Source organism: Heloderma suspectum, chromosome 3, assembly GCF_057233095.1.
Source record: "Heloderma suspectum isolate Gila_16-S chromosome 3, 16-S_ref, whole genome shotgun sequence".
NCBI classification, from domain to species: Eukaryota; Metazoa; Chordata; class Lepidosauria; order Squamata; family Helodermatidae; genus Heloderma; species Heloderma suspectum.
This window is the reverse complement of record NC_139460.1, coordinates 72,239,345-72,254,242: the sequence shown is the minus strand read 5'-3', so window position 1 is coordinate 72,254,242 and position 14,898 is coordinate 72,239,345. Positions and strand designations below refer to the sequence as shown.

The 14,898-nt window shown below is 39.8% G+C and overlaps 1 protein-coding gene across 3 annotated transcripts in view; it reads right to left on the bottom strand.

The window, feature by feature from the left end:
* The window catches only part of ROBO1 (roundabout guidance receptor 1), a 602,488-nt gene that overhangs the window by 107,044 nt on the left and 480,546 nt on the right, over positions 1 to 14,898 (bottom strand). For all 3 annotated transcript variants that reach the window (XM_084843506.1, XM_084843507.1, XM_084843508.1), the window contains exon 6: positions 12,701 to 12,828. In XM_084843506.1, coding sequence (XP_084699632.1) covers positions 12,701 to 12,828 — 128 coding nt within the window. The remainder of the gene's footprint in view (positions 1 to 12,700; positions 12,829 to 14,898) is intronic.

Below are 14,898 nucleotides of genomic sequence, written 5' to 3'. Positions count from 1 at the left end.
ATACAACTAAAAATAAAAAGAACAGAAAACATGGAATAAATCAATTAAAACATAAAATGAAACAAATTAAAATGAATACACTTTCAATTCTGTACACCACTTTGTGTGATGCTCTTACAGAAAAGCAGTATATAAATAATAATAGTAATAATAACAGTGATGTAAAAATAATTGTTTTTAAACCTACAGTATGATATTTATAAAAATGTAACTATTTGAAGACACAAACATATTCGGGACATGCAAGAAACAGTATGAAACAGATGGCTTATTGTAACTTGTTCTTTTTGGCTGTAGAGAAATCTCAGTTCTAAATCTAGCAATGTGAAGCATGAAGAATGAAGGAGATACGAGAGATGAGCTATGGTGTGAAAAAGATCTATCTCCCTGCTGAGCAGAGTGACAGGATCATATTCAGCATAATGCCACCCCCAGCCTCTATAACATGTGAAGTGATTGTCCATTACATACTACACACTGGGAAACAGAATAAAAATGCATTATAATGTCCCATTTGTTACCTAATTTATGAGTAATTTTCATAATCACCGTTAATGTTCAAGGTGATTATACTCCCTGCAAGCAAGAAGGGATGAATGAATACTCAATATATCTAGACAGAATTTGCTGGGTAAAGCAAGCCTTCTATCCCAGCTTTCCGTATTTGTAGAGCCAAGATTATGCTCCCCCACAATATTTGCTGTCCCTTTCTGTGAACAAAGACCACTTCTATAAGCACACCAACATGGAAAAGGTGAACTGAATATTAATCCAGAGGCCAATAAAATGATGGATTAATCTTCCCTCACCCACCAGTTTGAGAATGCTCTCAAGTAGAAATATTTTCAAAATTATCCACAATATGTTTTTTGGGAATGCCAGAGTTTTAACTTAGCTGTGGGCTGATTTCATCAAGAGCGCAATGGGGCCTAAATGCCTTAGGGATGCCAATCCAAGTCCTGCCTGCTATATTCATATAATTGATGCATATACCCTACATGATGGCTAGGGAAGCTTTTTCAGCCTAAGGACCAAATTGGCTCTGGGAAGCACACCAGGGGCAGCAACCAAGCAGTCAGAAAGGCTACCCCCACTGCTGGCGTACAGCCCCCAACATGTCTGCCTAGACCCCATTCACACACACACAGCTTCACTTGCCCCTTCACCTTTCCCAACAGGAAAGGGGATGAGGGAAGCCAAATGAGCCCTTGTTTTGAGCAGTGCTCCTTGAGGTGGTAGTTCAGTTAGGAGCTGCTCGCTGGCCCCCTCTCCATACTCTGAAGGAAGGGCTTTGGGTAGGGGAAGAAGACTCACTGGAGGCCTTCATGGGCCAGATGGGGAGGCCTAATAGGCTGAACTTGGCTCATATCCCGGAGGTTCCCTATCCCTGCTCTGCATCAACAAACTGAATTTACAGTCATTATTACCAAATACCATTAAGAAAAACTGAGTATTTTGCTTATATCGTAAGTGGAATAGTGACCTTCCTTAACTTAATGAAACTAAATTTTAAATTCATGGGGAATAGATAGAGAGCTCTCTTGATTTTGATAAATTTCACTTGTGGGATAGCAATGTATGAACAATGCTATCTATGAATATGGATACTTGAATCTTTGTTAACCAAAGAGGAAGGAGCACTATTCCTGACAGTGTCACTCATATGTGGTCTCTGACTGTCCCTGTTCTACCTGACTTGGGACTCAGATACCTAAAAGAAGCCTGCTCTTGTATTAACCTGTCCATATAATGTGTTCATCTGCCGATGTCCTCCATTGGGTTTCCCGCTATTTGAGGTGAGATAGGTGGAGACCAGTGAGAGGGCATTTCAATTGTGATGTCCCATGCTCACCTAGCACCAAAAGTGGTTATCTTTTTGATGAAAGGTGAAGATCTTTTTATTTCTTCAGACTTTAAAAAAATCATTTGAACTAGTTGAAGGGAGCATAAACATCCATAAATGAATCAATGAGTTTGGAGGTTCAAGCCTCTTTTTGATGTCCTCCCCTACTGTGCGTACTGTAAACACTTGAGTACTTCTGTATAGGGTGGACCCCTTTCACAATATCACCACGTTTAAATAGTTAGACTGTCCTATTAAGATACTTCTTGCCTGCAGGAGACATATATGCTTTCTGAACATGAAACTGTTCCTTTAGGAAACTGATGTGGGGTGGGGTGGAGTGGGTTAAACTTGGGAAGTTACATCTTGCCCCTGCACATAATGGTATAACAAAATGGATGGGACAAATACACTTAACAGTTCAATGCTTGCTAAACTTCTCCTTTTTATCAATTGCTTAGGATGATAAGAGTCAGCTTGTATGAGTATTTGGAATTCTCACAGTACAATGCTAACCTGCCATTATTGATGGCTGAAGGGGCGATGACCCTATTCCTCCATCAGCAGAAGCTCTTCTGGTGATGGTGGGGACTCTGCCACAGCAGAGGCCCCTATTCTACCCAGGTAGATGGAAAGCTACCACCAGAAGAAAGCCCCCAAAGATGCTCCACTTCCTGGAGAGAAGTCTGATTTGGGCCCTTCACCTATGCGAACCTGGAACTGGCATAGAAAAATTCCCTTCTGTTGTGACTAACTTGGATGGCCAAAGCAGTAGATTCACCTTGTTGCTTCCCCCTTGGCCCCAGTTAAGATGGCTCTGTTAGTAATTTCTAGAACATGGTTTGGCATATTGTCAGCACTTTCTTTACTCCGAGTTTTTATTTACTATAATTCAAAATCTGAGTGTGTCAAAAGTGTTCACTGTTAAAGGTGAAACCATACTTCTGTAATTTTAAACTATGCTTCAAAATCCTACTATAATCCTACAAGCCAACCTTCCCCAATCTGGGGCCCTCCAGATGTTTTGGACTACAACTTCAAGCCTTCTTGATCATTGGCTATGCTAGCTAGAGTGGATGGGAGTTGAAGTCCAAAATACCTGGAGGGCACTGGATTATGGAAGGCTTGTCTAAGCAACAATGTTCATACAAAAAAAACGCTAATATCTCAAAATAAAATTGCATTACATAATGTATTACATAAACATGTAAATAATTTTTTTTACCAAACCATCCACTATTTTAATAAATAAAGTGCAGAAAAAATATATAAGATTTTACTCATAATTGGTAAATGTCAAAGCATTCAGGTTTTTAAGGGATGTTTTGCATATCTTAAGTCCTTCAGTGCTCTCATTTGGCTTTCCCCTTTTAGGTAGAGATTAAAAATAACTACTGTTAAGCATGAGTACACTGTCGTAATTAGAAGGTAAACACCTGCAGTATCCTAACCTCCAATATAACATATTGAAAAAGTGTCATAATATTCCACCTGTCAAAATTCATTAGGCAGGAAAACATGAGTTTGTGTTCAAGTAAATAGCATATAGGAGAAGCTGCAGATGTGCAACAAAAATAAAATGGACTTTCAAGGCAGTAATCATACCACCTCTCCTAAACCTCAAAGCAATGTTTAACAGGACCTGATGATTAAATATGGCAAAAAAGGCTGGTAGTAACTTTAAGTGACATTTATTTCATAATATTTGTTGTGTAAAAACAAGAAGGACAGGGTCTAAACAGGGCAGATTGAAAGGATTAAATGTTACAAGCCAATTTTAGATTTCAGTATAATACTCAGATGCATTATTATTATGGTGGGACGTGGGATAAAACAGAGATTAATGGAAAGATATAACACTGCCTGGACATTCATACATGAAGGATTGTCTCTCCGCATATGACTCCACTCACCAACTGAGGTCAAGCCAGTCAACTAGCTGTTTGTGCCATCTTTTCAACAGGTTTGTCCAATGGTTGGTAGGAATTGAGTCTTTTCAGCAACAGTCCCAAAATTATTTATTTATTTAATTTGTACCCTGCCTTTCTACCAAAAAATGGCACTCAAGGCAGCTTACAGAGACAATTAAAATTGGTTAAAACAATAAAACAATACAAGAAAATACAATACAAAAAATAACGATTACAGAATAAAACAGCACCCAACCCAACAGACCCACTTACAAACCAAAGGCCTTCCTGAAAAAGCAGTCTTTGCCTGCCAGGGGAAGGATGGCAGTGAGGGAGTGAACCTAGCCTCCCCTTGGGAGGGGGGTTCCACAGCCTGGGAACTGAAAGGCCCTCTCTTGTGACACCATCAAGTGCACCTCTGAAGACAGCAGTCTCAAAAGAAGGTCCTCTATGGAACCTCCTCCCAGAAAAGCTACAGAAAGCATCCTCTCTACTGTTGTAAACTTTTATTATTTCATCGGCTTTTAATGAAATTATATTTTTCTGAGGTGTTTTGTTTCATGCATAATATTGTAGTGGTTTTAAATATTGATTTTGTAATTATTATATTTTTTGTTGATGGTACACTGCTTTAAGCTTTTGGAAAAGTGGTATTTAAATAAATTAAACAGACAAATAAATGACCTATGCATCTGCTTAACTTTAGTTTGTTATGACTGAAGGTAGATTCACACAACCATTTTTTCAAGGTTGAAAAGTTACTACGAAGTGTATTTTCACCTGAGATCATGCTGAAAGGACCTTGTGAAAGAACCTGCATGTGGAGAAACAATTTCACCTGTGAAAGTGACCTGCGAGCTGCAAGATACATGCAGTGCTACAGGAGACAATGATCTGGCTTCCTCATCTTAATGAAGCAATCCATAATAAAATCAAGTAAAATTCTGTCCTTGTTATGTTAGCTCAACTTTTTTTGTTTGTGCAGAAACTAGAGCAATGGACCTGTGTAGAAGCATGCCTCTTCATTGACAGCTTGTGTGCACTAACTAATTTTTAGCGCCACGGTTGTTATTTGATTGGTAGACTGGATTAGGAGGCAGAATTTTGTCTTCTTTATTTATGTGGTGGTGGACTACTGAAGTTGCATGCAACTGAACTGTTTGCTGCACTCTTCAGTCCTAGTTCTGGCTAGATTCCTTAGCCCATCCATTCTCTCTCCCTATGCCTTGGTCCTGTATATATATGACTACCTTTACCATACCTAAGACTGCACATTTATCTGGCAGTAATCTATGAGCCTACAAATCTGCTTGCCAGCTTGCTACTGCTGAATACATTTTTTACTCTGGTGATATCCCTGGGATATAGTAGTCATCACACCAATGCTCAGAGAGATTTGGAAGGAGCAAGTTTTGTCACTGCTTTCAAAGCCTCTCAGTATGTCAGTGAGGTTTTCCCACTCCCATTTCTTTCTCCAGACTCTAAGGAAGGTTGGATGAGCTGAGCCATAGTGAGACTAAAAAGCAATAAGATGATTGACTGTTCTCCAAGGCTCTCTGAAGCTAAAGCAAGAGAAATTCCCCCCACTCTTCTGCAGGTTCTGGAGAAGATAAGGAAATGTTAAGTCATGCTAGGTCATGAAGCCAAAACATGTCACAGCTTTGCAAAATTCCCAAAGTTAATTGCTTACAGGGTTAAAGTGTATAATGTTGTAGTTTTGGTATTTATTTTTATGAATTGTTGTGAACCACCCAGATAGCCTCCACGATTGGGCAGTATATAAATTAAATTATTATTATTAATTATTATTATTATTACTACTACTACTACCACCACCACCACCACTACTACTACTACTGCTAACAACAACAGCCTCGACTCCCATGTTGAGGGAGGACATGGCATCCTGGGGAATAAAATGACACCTGCTGGGAAAGGGTAAGCTTTGCTCCCCCCTCCAGGAAAAAACCAGTCAAAAGGTCCCTCAACTTTGCAGCCTAAATAATTGGGGGGATCAGACTTCTGGCTCAGACTTAATTATGAGCATATGTGTATAGAATTAGACTACATGCCCATTTTTTTAAGTTTCAGATTTGTTTTTAACTTGTTCCTATGGGGAACATTTCAAGTCTTCCCATTTCTACCTCAGAGCAGAGACTGACCATACAGGACGAATCTGATCTTCCAGCAACAAGGCAAAGAAAGATTTGCTTTCTTCATTATCTACCACTTTCCCTGTAATACGTGAAGTGGTCTTATGTTCTTGCAAGTATATGTTGTCAAACAGCATTTGCTTCAGACAACTTAAGGAGCTTCCTTTAAGTTTACTGATACAAGACTTGCATGTTCAAGCCTTCTAAACGTAAACAAGACCTTCCGTCAGATTTTAGGAAAGCTACTACCATATTTGACATGCTTGTAGTTTTACCAAGCAGTATGTAACATCTCCCCTTCATGGATCACTGCCTTGTTGTGGCGAAGGGGCTTGTGTAACTCAGTGAAGCCAAAAGCTATGCCGTGCAGGGCCACCCAAGACGGACAGGTCATGGTGGAGAGTTCTGACAAAATGTGGTCCACTGGAGAAGGAAATGGCAAACCACTCCAGTATTCTTGCCAAGAAAACCCCATGGAACCCCTTATGATACATAAGGCTAAAAGAGATGACGCCGGAAGATACACTACTGGGGAAGAGCAGAGGGAATTTCCAAGTAGCACCAGAAAGAGTGAAGCGGCTGGGCCAAAGCCGAAAGGACACTCAGCTGTGGATGTGTCTGGTGGTGAAAAGAAAATCCGATGCTGTAAAGAACAATATTGTTTAGGAACCTGGAATGTCAGATCAATGAATCAAGTTAAGCTGGAGGAGGTCAAACATGAGATGGCAAGACTGAACATCGACATCTTGGGAATCAGCGAACTAAAATGGACAAGCATGGGCGAATTTAATTCAGGTGACCATCATATCTACTACTGTGGGCAAGAATCCCTTAGAAGAAATGGAGTAGGACTCATAGTCAATAAAAGGGTGAGAAAAGCATTACTGGGGTACAATCTCAAAAATGATAGAATGATCTCAGTACGAATCCAAGGCAAACCATTCAACATCACAGTAATTCAAGTCTATGCCCCAACCACTGAGGCCGAAGAAGCTGAGGTTGATCGGTTCTATGAAGACCTACAACACCTTCTAGAACTAACACCAAAAAAAGATGTCCTCTTCATCATAGGGGATTGGAGTGCCGAAGTAGGAAGTCCAGAAATCACCGGGATAACAGGCAAGTATGGCCTTGGTGTTCAAAATGAAGCAGGACAAAGGCTAATAGAGCTCTGTCAAGAGAACACGCTGCTCATAGCAAACACTCTTTTCCAACAGCACAAGAGGCGACTCTACACATGGACATCAACAGATGGTCAATATCGAAATCAGATTGATTATGTCCTTTGCAGCCAAAGATGGAGAAGCTCTATACAGTCAGTAAAAACAAGACCTGGAGCTGACTGTGGCTCAGATCATGAGCTTCTTGTTGCAAAATTTCGGCTTAAATTGAAGAATGTAGGGAAAACCACTAAACCATTCAGGTATGACCTAAATCATATCCCTTATGAATACACAGTGGAGGTGAGGAATAGATTTAAGGGATTAGACCTGATAGACAGAGTGCTTGAGGAACTATAAACGGAGGTCCGTAACATTGTTCAGGAGGCAACAACTCAATCCATCCCAAAGAAAAAGAAATGCAAGAAAGCAAAGTGGCTGTCTGATGAGGCTTTACAAGTAGCTGACGAAAGAAGGGAAGCAAAAAGCAAGGGAGAAAGGAGAAGATATATCCAACTGAATGCAGAGTTCCAGAGAATAGCAAGGAGAGACAAGAAGGCCTTCTTAAATGAACAATGCAAAGAAATCGAGGAAAACAACAGAATGGGAAAGACTAGAGATCTCTTCAAGAAAATTGGAGATCTCAAGGGAACGTTTTGTGCAAAGACGGGCATGATAAGGGACAAAGAAAGCAGAGACCTAACAGAAGCAGATGAGATTAAGAAGAGGTGGAAAGAATACACAGAAGAACTATACAGGAAAGATCTGAATGTCCCTGATAGCCATGATAGTGAGGTCACTGAACTTGAGCCGGACATCCTAGAGAGTGAAGTCAAGTGGGCCTTAGGAAGCATTACTAATAACAAAGCTAGCGGAGATGACAGTATTCCAGCTGAGCTATTTAAACTCCTAAACGATGATGCTGTTAAAGTGCTGCACTCAATATGCCAACAAATTTGGAACACTCAGCAGTGGCCACAAGACTGGAAAAGGTCCGTTTACATTCCAATTTCAAAGAAGCGCAATGCCACAGAGTGTTCAAGCTACCGTACAATTGCGCTCATTTCACATGACAGCAAGGTTATGCTCAAAATCCTACAAGCTAGGCTTCAGCAGTATGTGAACCGAGAACTACTGGAAGTACAAGCTGGGTTTCGAAAAGGCAGAAGAACTAGAAATCAAATCACCAACATTCGCTGGATCATGGAGAAAGCAAGAGAATTCCAGAAAAGTGTCTATTTCTGCTCCATTGACTATGTTAAAGCCTTTGATTGTGTGGATCACAACAAACTGTGGCAAATTCTGAAAGAGATGGGAGTACCAGACCACCTTACCTGTCTCCTGAGAAACCTGTACGAGGGTCAAGAAGCAACAGTAAGAACCGGACATGGAACAATCAATTGGTTCGAAATTGGGAAAGGAGTACGACAAGGCTGCATATTGTCGCCCTGCATATTTAACTTATATGCAGAGTACATCATGAGAAACGCCGGGTTGGATGAATTACAGGTCGGAATTAAGATTGCTGGGAGAATTATCAACAACCTCAGAAACGCAGACGATACTACCCTAATGGAAGAAAGTGAAGAGGATCTAAAGAGCCTCTTGTTGAGGGTGAAAGTGGAGAGTGCAAAAGCTGGTTTGAAACTCAACATTAAAAAAACTAAGATCATGGCATCTGGCCCCATCACTTCCTGGCATATAGAAGGGGAAGAAATGGAAGCAGTGACAGATTTTATTTTCTTGGGCTCCAAGATCACCGCAGACAGTGACTGTAGCCATGAAATTAAAAGACGCTTGCTCCTTGGGAGGAAAGCTATTGGAAACCTAGACAGCATAGTAAGAAGCAGAGACATCACCTTGCCGACAAAGGTCCGTCTAATCAAAGCTATGGTTTTCCCAGTAGCAACGTATGGCTGTGAGAGCTGGATTATAAGGAAGGCTGAGCGCCGAAGAATTGATGTGTTCGAACTGTGGTGCTGGAGAAGACTCTTACAAGTCCCCTGGACTGCAAAGAGGTCAAATCAGTCAATCCTAAATGAAATCAACCCTGAGTGCTTATTGGAAGGGCAGATACTGAAGCTGAAGCTCAAATATTTTGGCCACCTAATGTGAAGAGAAAACTCCCTGGAAAAGACCCTGATGCTGGGAAAGATTGAAGGCAAAAGGAGAAGGGGATGGCAGAGGATGAGATGGCTAGATAGCATCACCGATGCAATGAATATGGACTTGAGCACACTCCGGCAGAGAGCGCAGGACAGGAAGGCCTGGCGTGCTATGGTCCATGGGGTCACGAAAAGTCGGACATGACTTAATGACTGAACAACAACAACAAGCATATTGAGAAATCAGAGTTCATCAGTACAAAAACTAATTTGGAGAGAAGATAATGGATTTAGATACCTTTTATTTCTTATTAGCACAAACACAAACATAGTGGGTTTACATTTTCGTAATGGCATAGCTTTCTAGAGATAAAAGTTGATTGCTTGGCAAATAGCTTAAAGATGGGAAATCCATTTTGATTCTTTTTATAATAAGAAGCACAGTAATTTTCTTCTTTGGTACAGACCTTGATTTCTTTGTGAATGGAACTAGGTCCACTATGATAATAACTTTTTGAGTTCATACTAAGACAAAATAGGTAACTGCTGTAGCAAATACGAAAGAGAACTACTACCACTGAAAGAGAAGTATGGGGCTAGACATTAGAGTTGATTTGAAATGTTACAGAGAATTTTAAGCTAAGTTAACAATCCTTTGGCCCTGAACGTGCTGCAGAGGGTGTATCACCTTGTGCTCAAGGGGGAACAGCATGGTTTGCTGCATTAATCCCTTGAGTCTAATTCTTTTTTTCTCAGATCCTTGTGGCAGTAAAGCAGAAGGGATTGCTGGGGAGGAGGAAAAATTGGTCTTGGAAGCCCAATTTGCCCTCAAGGATCATTTGGCCTTTCAGTGCCAAAGATCAGCAAAGACAGAATCAGGTTCATATGATAAATTTGAACACAGTTCCCTTCCCTTCCCTTTTTTGTTTTCATTAGTCCCTGCTTGTAAGATAGAAATACAAATTCATGTGTTCCATTTCTGTGACAGGGAGAAAGGGTTTTTAACCATTGATTTAGGTTGTTTGATTTAAGCATATGCTTTCTTAGGGTCAAATTGACAGGACATCATTCCAGTAATTGTGTGGTTTTTTAAATATACTAAGGGAGCAATCCCAGACAGCAGCTAGACGGCCATAGGATATCTGGTTTTCCGGGAACTGACCTCCTCCACTTCCGCGCTGCCTCGGAGTCAGCATGGAACAGTCCATCCTCTGCACTCGCAAGAGCAGCGAGGAGTGGCCGAAAAGGGGGGCTCCAGGGGGGGCGTTCCGGGGTGGGTGGAAATGCCTGTACGACACATCCAATGTGTCATACAGCAGCCTCCTCCCCCGCTCAACCCTCCTGAGGTTAGACAGCCGCATTCAGCTGTTTAGCCAAAAATGCAGGGCAGGAGAAGCACAGAGCAAACGATCCCCTCTGTGCTCCTCCTGCCCTGCATTGGATAGGCGGTCGCCTCTGAGTTCAGAGGCGGCCGCCTATCTGAATAAGATTGCACCCTAAATAGCAACGGTGGGAACCACAATCTGGATTGGAACCTGGTGGGGGTTAGTGGATCTTTAATCATTTGCCTCCTGCTGTGGTCCTGGACTGCACCAGGAGCAAAGAGTTAGGATATTCCCAAGCTTCTTCTCCAGAGTCCAGATTAGCCCCTGTATTTTTATTTATTATTTTATTTATTTCATTTCTATACTGCCCAATAGCCGAAGCTCTCTGGGTGGTTCACAAACATTTACTGTACTTCCAATTTACTCTAAAAAATGAATTCATGGAGTTGCTAACTGTATGAGTGGTATCATTTATTTTTATTGTTTTACTTTATTATTAATTTCTATACTGCCGAATAGCCAAAGCTCTCTGGGTGGTTCACAATCATGTCTACTTTACCCCTTCATTTGGTAAAACTAAAGTTCATATATAGAGTAGCCTAGCAATATGAAGAATTTTGTTCAATATTCTGCTTTATGAACCACTGCAAATCACTATAGAACTTTGCAAGTCTACAATCTAGAAACATTTACACACAAAGTTGTTTCGTCTATGTAAGCCCTTTGGAATTCATGGGATCACCTGTATCCAAAGTACCTGGACATTTTTTTACTTCAGGTGTATTGCTTCAGTTATAGACTTAACGTTTCACCATTATTACAAGAATAAAAGTAAACTCTCTTGATGGCATCCATGCATCTCATTCGAGGAAGAACTAGCAGATCTTGGTATTGAAAAAGAATAACTTTTATAACATGACTGGAATTGGAGGAGCATTTTGCGGACAGTAATCTTAGGTTTAGCTACCAGTCTTCTTAACATTCAAATCACAGGGTCAAAGAACCAGAGGAAAGGACCAAAGGTTTTAATTTACTATGAAACATAGCCAGCACTCCCTTATACTTCAGACCATAATGAAGTATACAGTAGGTGAAACAGAGAAAAGTTTTTATACCAAATAGCTGAAATGACATATGAAAATTTTCCCACTTCATTTCTAAAAATGGGACCTACTGTTCTTGCATTAAGCTCTTCAGTGTAAGCATCAGTGCCTGGCAAATAACAAAGCAACCCAGAAAGTTTGCATTTTTATGCACAGTCTAGTGAACGATGATCTCACTACAAACCACATTGATTTTCTTAACAACCACAAATAGGCAGTGTTGAGATAAGACGTATCAAAATAAGTTTGAACAAACATTGTGAAGTCCAGATCATCCGAGTCTAGAGACTAACTCATGAGGAAGAGGTAACAAGACAGAAGATCACAGTGATTAGCTGAAGGGCAAAATTGTATGACATCACTGTCTGCCTTCTAGCCAGGAAAGGAAGCAAGGGATTATCTGAAGAGTGAACATCTGGAATGCATATATAAAGCCATGACAGATTTTCACACATACTCATTCACTGGGCTCTGCTACAGTTTTGCAGTGCAATAGAAACAGTAGTCCTGTGACCTGTTTTCTCATATTAATATTTGAAATAATTGTAAGTAACAGTACTGATCTGGCTTGTTGTCCTAACACAAGGCTCTCTCTTTTAAGAAGAAGAAATTACCAATATATGCTTGTCTTTCCATTAGCTGTAAGAAAAACAATTACTGTACCAATGTCTGAAGTACCGGAAACACATAAATACACTTCTTGTAATAAAAGTACACTGGCCAAAAAAGAAAATTACATTATTTTCAGTGTACTCTTTCAGTGGGATTGCAGGGACATAGATAAAAAGTTTTCCCCATTTTGTTAACCCTAAAAGTATTCATATTACTAATAATATGCTTCTAAGAGCACTAGAGTAAAAAATGCCTTCATTTTCCATTTTCATGATGGAGCATAGCTCGTTCCACACACTGAAAGAAAATCATATTTGGAATGCTTCAATAGTTCAAGAGAAATCCAGCAATCAAATCAGAGTGATCTTCCTGGTTTTTGGTAATGCAAGTTTCTGCAGTGATTATTTATAAGTCCAATAAAATTACTGTTTAAAAAACCCATTTTCTTTTCTTCTCAGAGTATAAATAGTATCACAAAGTAATCTTTACCTTGAACTGTTAAAGTTGCTGATGCTTCTGCTTTTCCAACCATATTTTCTGCAACACAAGTGTAAGAACCCATGTCTCCTGCCATAACTTTTCGGATTTTCAAGGTGTGGTCATCCTGGATTTCATATCTGAATCAAAGAGATAGAAGTATATCAGATTGATTTGGTCCACTGTTGTCTCAAAGTAGAACAGGGCTGACTTAGCCACAAAGTGATTGTAAGCAATCAAGGTCATCTGTAGTAGCATCAAAGGTTCTATGTTAGTTAAGTGAAAAACTTTAATAGGCCTAGAGCGTCATTATTTCAGTAATTAAAATATATTTATGTTTTCTTCTTATGCATTTTCTATGTGAGAAAGATTAGTGGTGGTAGGAGGAGGAGGAGTAGAAGATGATAAAAAAATATTAAAGTTTAAAATTTGCCGGACAGGCCTAGAAAGGCAGGATTGAGAAAGAAACCCTCTTCTCTGATGATGGCAAGTGAGAGTCAGTGATGTTACTTCCTAGGCTGCTTGCTCTTCAGGCCCACAACCCTAGAGCAACAGTTGGTCCACAATTATTCTGTACATGGAGCTTCAATTGGCCTGGCCAGAAGTGATGAGGCTGCTAGCACCAAACATAAACGGTAAACCTCTAGCATGTTTACAGAGAGGGTAATGGACATAAAGTATAAGCACACAGACCCATCTGCTACATGCTCCTTCATTTAAGCAAGTGGGACACTAATAGGGGTGGAAGAGTATGAAGAGTAAAAGGGAATTCATTTTCCTCTTCTGGTAACATATCCATCTCTCCTATTTCATATGGGGAACTGGGATTAGGAGCTTTGCATCTCATTTTCTCAGCTTCATGAATCCAACTCCATGTCTACTCCAAGTAAGTTCCGCTGTGTTCAGAAGAGCTTATTACCAAGAAAGTTATTACCTAAAATTGTAGCCTGAGAGACTGAATGCTCTATCCAATGTCTGGGAGATGTCAGGTGTACTTTTAATAAGACACATGCACACACAGCATGTCAAACATAATATTAAACTTACAAGTACAAAAATGACCCAGACCATTTGCATGATCTGGTGTGTTTTTATGTGTGGGAGGTAAGGAAGTGGTGAGAGAGGAATAACTTTGCATAAGAAGGATTGCTCTTTCCCTAAAATTTCCCTTGCTCAGAAACCAAAAGGGAAGCAGTCGGCAAAACCTTTTGGAAAAAGTTATTCTATAATTACGCAAATTTATCAATAGAGTAAAAATATGAGGATGAATTGGTTAATGATTCTTTAATTGTGTTGCATCCCTAGATAAAATAAAGATTGGTTCCAATAATAGCATAAAATGTTATTTTTAAATTAGCAAAACAACTAAACATTTTCTATTACTGAGGCAGTTAGTCCTAGCCTGGAACTACTCTTTGTAAACTGTGGACTCCAGCTAGGGCATCCCATGCACAAAACAACAGTACGCAAAGTGGAACTACTTTGAAGATGTTTATGACAGTAGTTGGCTGGATTTTTAAGATTTAATCAATGCCAGCTTCATTTCTTCCCCCCAAACCCCTCCCCTGCCCCATTTTCAAACAAGCAGTTTAAGTTTGCAATCCTATACACATTTACCGAGGAGTAAGTTCCATTAAACTCAATGGGGCTTACTTCTGAGTAGACATGTATAGGATTGCACTGTAAGTATGTGACTGTGCATTTGCATGCATGCAAATTCTTATGGAATTATGTTGTAGTACAAGTACAGATATATCACAAAAAGACAGGTATGCCCTTCTAGTCACAAAGTCAGATAATGTAACCTCAACTTTAGCATGAAGTTTGAAAACTTATTTGCCTGCTTATTTACTATTTAGTGTTATTTATTTATGTAAAACATTTATACCCACCTTTCCTCAACAAGCTCAAAGTGGGTAACATAGTTTAAAATAATATCTTAACAATTTTTAAAACAATTCAACAACAGCAATAAATATGATGAAGCATCCATAAAACAAGAAAACAGCAGGAAAATAAAACATATACACCATCAGAAACAACATAATGACAACAATTAAAACCACTTCAAAAAGGGAGCAATGACTTATAGCCCAAAAGCCTTTCTAAAGAGGAAGGTATTGACCATCCTATGGAAGGCCATTAGAGAGAGGGTGAAATGAGTGTCCCTTAGGAGAGATTTCCTGAACCTGGGTGCAGCTACTGAAAAG